At 38.2% G+C, this 7,129-nt stretch overlaps 1 protein-coding gene across 2 annotated transcripts; it reads left to right on the top strand.

Moving 5' to 3' along the window:
• LOC120338283 (uncharacterized) lies at nt 1-7,057 on the top strand. 2 transcript variants are annotated; one of them, XM_039406256.2, is made up of 6 exons: nt 1-105; nt 3,308-3,403; nt 4,234-4,351; nt 4,504-4,643; nt 5,248-5,348; nt 5,640-7,057. In XM_039406256.2, the coding sequence occupies exons 2-6, from the start codon at nt 3,318-3,320 to the stop codon at nt 5,762-5,764; spliced, it is 570 nt and encodes a 189-aa protein (XP_039262190.2). In that variant the 5' UTR covers nt 1-105; nt 3,308-3,317; the 3' UTR covers nt 5,765-7,057. The 2 variants fall into 2 exon arrangements, with proteins under 2 accessions (XP_039262190.2, XP_077973539.1); XM_078117413.1 differs by lacking the exon at nt 1-105 and adding an exon at nt 645-664.
• The last annotated feature ends 72 nt before the right edge of the window (nt 7,058-7,129 follow it).

Below are 7,129 nucleotides of genomic sequence, written 5' to 3'. Positions count from 1 at the left end.
GATTACCCAAATCAATACAGATTATAGTGCATTAGTTTATTGCATCACAATATGGGGAAATCGGCTTATGAAATAATAATCGGATCAGCGGTGTCAAATTCAAGGGTGAGCATTTAAATTATTGAATTTCGACACTGCCGTAAGCTTTAAGTTTAAAAAGTCGCGGGCAGGGTGTGTTATTTGTTTTTACATGAAGTGTATACGAGCGCCATCTATAGGGTTACCATATTTTTGTGATCTCGAAGCGGGACGCATCCAAACACCACACGTGTGATTTTTTCAACTTTAAATTTACCGATTTTACATTAGAGGCCTACATTTCAAACCATCCCGACTGTATTCATTGACTATATTGTCATCGAGAGTTCATGCGCTGTCTGTCTGAATATCGGTTTCAGTTCGGAAAATAGAAAGGAATTTACGTTAACGTTAAGCACCCTTTTGGCGTATAGGGCTTACACGTAACAAATTGTAGTAATCACACGCCAATGTTAGCGGAAAACAACGAAACCACGCTACACAGTAACAACAGTATCGAGAACATGCTAATTGGTAATGTTCGTGTATTATGCTGACTGGCTGGATGCTAAAGCGGGATATTTGGCTGACCAGTCGGGACAAGAAGTTGAAAAGTGGGAATGTCCCGCCTAAAACGGGACGTATGGTAAGCCCAGCTATCCTAATAAAGCGCTGGATATGTGGTCTCAAACTGTGAGTCGTGAGAAAATTGAAATTGATTCTCAAAATATTGTCAAGCCTTTAGAATTTGACATAAAATAATCAAATCTGTGATTTTATATCGGACATTCGGTACTCCCGTAGTATGTGTACCAGATTAGAGTTGGGCCATAATTTTATTCTGATTTCCTTCATTTCAGTTCTATAACAAGTTCGGGGACTTTCTGTATTAGCTAAGTGATTATACCCCCGTTCATAGGTTTCAGCCCCTTTACACAACTTGATATAGAGTAGGCGAACAAAATTAGTTACCTCCATATTGGTACACACATAATTCTGGAGTACATTCAATTGCGTAACGATCGCCAAGCACACAAAAGCAAGACCAATCACCGCATAGATAAAATGTACATATATTATTCTTGTCTCCACAACACGTCATGATTCCTAGTACGGAAGGAAAAAGTTTGACAATTTAAAGATTGCAAAGGAAATTTACCCATACCACATATATTGTATTGGCCCTCACAGATGAAGTGAATGAAGTAAAACGATTTAAACAGTTACTGATTTAAAACAACAAACCTGGTTAAGATATATTGAGAACTGACTTCATAACAAAACACCCTGGACATTGTCACCCATGGACACCCTGTATTGGCCGACCTGCATTAATTGACTCATCGAAAAATTGAATAAATATGAATAGGGTTATCTTAAGCTAAAAATGGATTGAGCCAACAATTTTTAATAGTATTTAAAATACTATAATAGTTCACACTGGCATTACAAATAAATCATAGCAATCAGTACCACCCGTACTTAAAACATGTTCGCTATTGCATAGAAGGAGATTATATTATTCTTATTTATTAAACATCTGTTACCCACATTTGGTATATTTAAATGAAAGCCGTTTCTCTCATATCGCATTGCGAACGGGAACGTATGGCTAGTTCAATAGTCGATCGTTATCAAAGCGTTGGCTTTTCATATTCGCGTGATTGATCGAGCGCCGAGTTCCCCGTCATCCGTAACCAGTGGTTTATTTTTCGCCATACTGAACATAATTACAAGACATATAAATTACAATAAATTATAAACAAGCTGTATTTCAGAGTGAAGGAGGTGCGGAAAAGCAATACTGGTTACAGAGCAGCGACACCCATAAATAAGTCTTAGTCGTTGTGTCGACACTAGATTTGTGTTTAGGAGAGCTCCGTAAAGATGTATGTATGTATGTATGTTTATATGTATAACATAGGTACAAGACATATAAATTACAATAAATTGTAAACAAGCCGTATTTCAGAGTGAAGGAGGTGCGGAAAAGCAATACTGGTTACAGAGCAGCGACATTTATAAATAAGTCCTAGTCGTTGTGTCGACACTGGTCCTATAAAAATAAATTTGTGTTTAGGAGAGCTCCGTAAAGATGTATGTATGTATGTTTATTTTCCTCAAAATAGTAACAGTATTTGCATAATGAAAAATAAAGACAAGTTACTACAGACGAGATAGGTGTTCAAGACCTTACTGGCCTAAAATACATATGTGCGATATGAACCCCACAAGTATAGCACCAGTTTGAGACTGATGCGTTATAGTAGGACAACAGACATGAAACATACAAATAAAACTCTAATACAATACACAAGACAAAGAGATCCCTCACCACGACGATATGTACAATAGACAGTTTATGGCGCGTCGACGTTCGTTTTAAATAATAGGTTTGTGTTTGAGAAAGCTAAATAAAGGTTTTAGTTTCAGTAGAGTGTAGTTATTGCCAGGTTCGCGAACAACGAATATCATAAGGTCAATAACCAAAATTTTTGTGCTTGCAAATACTAGAATGCCTATGTTAAAAAAGGCGCGGCCTGCAGTTCCACTCAGTTATTTATCTGTATCAAGGTTGCACGCCTCTGAATTAAACAGTGAAAGTTTGAAATTACGTGTTAGGTAGTGTATTTAAAGAAGGAGTTACGTGCTCCGCAGATATAGACGATTAATATACCTTGTGTGGTTATTGCCAGGTTTATAGGCGGTTTAAGACATTTCTGTTAATTTTCGGGACGCACGTAGCAAATCGCCGCGGCGAAACCTTTGGAAACCGCGGACTTTTCAGGTTGACCACATCTACTCTTTGAAGATACGGGTGATGATAATGTTAAGTTTAGTTTAGTATTTTATAGAGTTTTTTTTGGAATGACGCTTTGGACAGGCAGTTGCTGAAACGCACGGAACGGCGGTTCAGAAGTATGTGTACCAATATGGAGGTAACTAATTTTGTTCGCCTATTTCACATCAAGTTGTGTAAAGGGACTGAAACCTATGAGCAAAGGGTGTTTTCACTTGGCTAACACAGACAGTCCTCGAACTGGTAATAGAACTAAAATACGGAAACTCGGAATAAAATTATGGCCTAACCCTAACCCGGTACACACACTATGGGAGTACCCACGGAACTACTATAAATATCGAAGAACTGAAAACCTTGTAATTCGGCAGGTCTAAATAGGCTGGTAGGAAAGTCAGATTAGATGAGATTTAAGTTTGGAGTTATAAGCAAAGAATAGATGTCCGAGATTACTCAGAAGTTTGAAAGATTTATTCTTAACTTTTTCAGATAACTAACTATGAAGCCTAGCTTTGTTCTTAAACGTCCAGTTAATTTCTGCTCCGACACAAAGTGCAACAAAAAGTTCGGTTTCCTGTCTCAAAAGTAAGTACATTTAGGGGAGCTCCCAGAATATGTGTCCCAAGATGGCGCACAACCTGAATCGTAGCCTGGTACACATACTATGTTCAGGTTGTGCGCCATCTTGGTGCACTATGTTCTGTAGAAGCCTTTGAATACCAAGTCGTGTCACGGAATACAAGTTTTGAGCCATTCATAGAGATTGGTCTCACTCACTGGTTGGCGGCGAGTCCGAAAAACTTAGGGCTGGGCATTTTGAAACGAATAGTGAATTATTCGAATCCGTTCAGACAAAAATCCAAATCGCCGCCATCTTGTTTTTTTCTGGGCGCCAAAGGTCGTGGTGAATTTTCCAATAGTTTGGTTGTTGAAGAAATATTCTAAAATGCAATTCTGACATATATATACTTTTTTCTTCCTTGTTAGTTACTATGAGTTATTGACAAGACATGCTTTTTATTGTTTGTGAACACTCAGCGAACTGTATGAGTGATGAATTCGATGATTTCAATAATAAATGTGTTGAGAGGACTCATTAAAATATAACAGTCACCTTCAATTATATATCTCATAAGTATTTGAGATTCGATTCAAAAAATATTCGATTCGATTTCGAAATCATCCGGTATTTTAAAATGTGTCAATGACAGTAACTCTCGTTTCAGCGGTCGCAGTTTAGTTATTCAAAAATGATCTTCCTTTACTTCTGAATGAGTGTGCGTGGCCATGCTTTGAGCAAATCTCCCAGAAATACCGCAACATTTTTGCTGACGAACGTGCATTCGGGGTATCTGCTCCGATATTCCAAACAGCTCCTAATGTGATAATATTTTCTGCATTTTGTACATTTTTAGATTTCACTGCAGAGCTTGTGGAGACGTCTTTTGTAAAGCATGTATAAAACAGAAAACATACTTACGATACGCAAATAAAGATGTGAGAGTCTGTAACGACTGTTATTACAGATTGAAGGTGAGAAGCGCTGCAGAAATCGCAATTGTAACGTCATTGTTGATTGATACGGATATAAATTAGGAAACCGATGCATGGGTAGACAACTAAGCGGAATATATGGAGAGGTTGGCCATCTCCTCCCAGGATTAATATCCTATCTTCTCTTTCAGAACATAGACGAATATAGAACACGGCACATTGTCAGCAAACTAGACTATTTGGAAAATCAGAAATACGAAAAAGAAAGAGGAAATTCTGCTCCGAGATGTTGCAGATGCACCGACCGATTTGGGATTATAAAGCGACGAAAGTGAGTTGAACCAGTGTTGTATCTAGGGTATTGCAGCCGTGTATCGTGCATGGGCGCTGTTTGAACAAGGGCGCAAAAATTTTAAGCGTAAAAAGGTCTCAATAATAACCGGTCCGAGATTATGCAATTTCTGACATCGGCTCAGGTACGCGCTCGTCCAGCAACAATTGGTGAAGCTCATAATAAAATTAATTACATTTGTCACTCAAAACACGTAAACTGCTACAAAAATTAGGATGAATTTACATATTCATCCCGGGGGAGTGGAAAACCAATAAGACGGCTTAACCATATGGCAAACCACGGCCTCTCGTCCTGTTAACATTCCAAGTCGGGTATGAGATTAGTTAGTTATTTGTTTTCGGAAGCATGGACTTGGTGGTGGAGGAAGCCGTAACCTAGTGAACCACCCTACGGCGGCGAGGAGTGCAGCAATCCTCTCGCACATAACCATTCCCGCATGGGATTCGAACCTGCGAACCCACGCAGGGTAACCAGAGATGCGGTGGCGAGCGCATTTCTAACGCTTAGCACGATGATCCACACCGCTGCGCCGCGCGGTACTCCGTATTTACACTAAACGCTTATTTTATTCGCCATACAGGTTCTGTGGTGAATGTCAAAAAGCCTGTTGTTCAAGATGCAGAAGCTACGCTTTCTCGCAACCCACTGGAAAACCACTCAGAGTTTGCTACAACTGTCACGGTGAGAAATTTAACAGGTTTGGAAAAACAGGGAAAGTTAGAAAACTTTAGTTTCAAACCTAATTGAGATTTTGTTTGCACTCCCGATTCTATAATCAGATCAATTTGTCCCGTTTTTATCAATTACTTCATCGTCCATTATGCTTATTATGGAGTCGAAATAAACCTATACTTTTTATACTAGTTGGGTTATAGCAGGGGTGGGAAAAGTTTTAAGATTTATTTCAGCCGAGGGAAATAATTCGAACGGAATACTTATCATATTAGCTATAATACAAAACTTTCAATTCAGAATGTGGTCTGGTTACGCCGCACAATATCAAAGTCGACTCAAATAACGAGCAATCTGATTGGACGTTAGATCAGTCACAAGGCGACACCACTATTGAAGAATATTGTAATCGTACCAGCCGGTAGATGGCGACATTGGGCAAGATGCCGTTTGGTTTGACTTCGAAAGATGTGTACCCAATCTGATATTTCAATGCATACTTTCAGGCAGCGACTAGCTGTCTCTGATGCATCCTAAAACGCTAAATCATTTTTCACGTTCCGAATTTGTGGGCTGTGAATGTAGAATTACGTGATAAAATCTCTCTCTCCCGTGTGAATATAACTCCAACTACCGACAACAAATTCTAATTTTATCACATGTTTTATTCGTATTCCTTTGCATTTTGAGATTATAAGATCCTTTTTAAACATGCATACAATGAACTTGGACATTTAAATGTTGCGTGTTCGCCATCGCAATCACAGTAGGTATAAATGAGACCACAAGTTGGAATCCTGGCAGTGTAATCGCCTAGTTATTGATTAACTATTAACAAGGGTCAGTCCCTGTTTTGTTTGTTGAATAGTGCTGGTACATTCTGTTCATCATTACATAGTATGTCTTTGAAACTAGTATATTTATTGGTTAAACTAGGTAAAGATTGTGGGTTCGAATCCCATATTTCTGAATTGAAACACGGTGTATCTATGAAACATAATATGGCACTATTCCACCTTTTCTCTCCCCATGCAAATATGAAAACCATAAGTGTAAAAAGCATGACACTTCAACAAATCGATCTTCGCAACAATTTTCAAATTTTCGCTCAACTTCATTGGACCTCTCTACCCCAAACACATGGCCAGAATGAACATTAAGCGCATGCTTAGGACACCAAGGAAGAGGGGCGTCCCAGAAATTCTCATAGTCAAATTGTAATCAGGCCTCAGTGTTAAACGAAATAATTCGAGTTGGTCAGATGACACAGACCTCAATATTGGCCCAGATAAATCAATTTTTGCTCATTAAGTATCATTTTAAACCTCAATACCCGCAGTTTCATAATTGCTATTTTTATGTGTAGTTCTTAGGGGCTCTGAGATGATCCGGCCTTGCCCAGACCCTATTGTCATAGTTTATTGATAACTAATATAACAACTTATAAAAATCCATCGGGCCTTTAATAATACCGAACATCCCAATTAACAAAGAGCATAATTTAGAAATTTGTTTTTCTGGAATATCTGCCCCACGGTACAGTGTGTCCCCAAAAATAAGACCTGGTCGAAAATCTTCAATGAATCTGGCGAGACAAATCTATGTTTAGCAGATTTTTTCAAATAAAAACATGTTATTTATAAACAAATGAATATCGGTTCGCAATATTCTACTTTGTAATTTTGTTTTTGATAAATGAAAATAAAATACAACCCGACAAAAATAATCCGTAGTGTTATTTTGCACTGTCTTATTATTTTCAGGGAAACTTGGTAGATTGTAATAGCTAA

This window comes from Styela clava, chromosome 10 (genome assembly GCF_964204865.1).
Source record: "Styela clava chromosome 10, kaStyClav1.hap1.2, whole genome shotgun sequence".
In the NCBI taxonomy this organism is placed as follows: Eukaryota; Metazoa; Chordata; class Ascidiacea; order Stolidobranchia; family Styelidae; genus Styela; species Styela clava.
Note: the sequence above shows the minus strand (reverse complement) of the source record. Positions and strands in the feature narration are given on the sequence as shown.

Bases quoted from the DNA above. Each gene is read 5' to 3' on its own strand.
- LOC120338283 (XM_039406256.2), top strand. From the start codon at position 3,318: ATGAAGCCTAGCTTTGTTCTTAAACGTCCAGTTAATTTCTGCTCCGAC. The intron at 4,644-5,247 runs GTGAGTTGAACC...TTCGCCATACAG, and splicing joins GGGATTATAAAGCGACGAAA to GTTCTGTGGTGAATGTCAAA. The intron at 5,349-5,639 runs GTGAGAAATTTA...CTTTCAATTCAG, and splicing joins AGTTTGCTACAACTGTCACG to AATGTGGTCTGGTTACGCCG.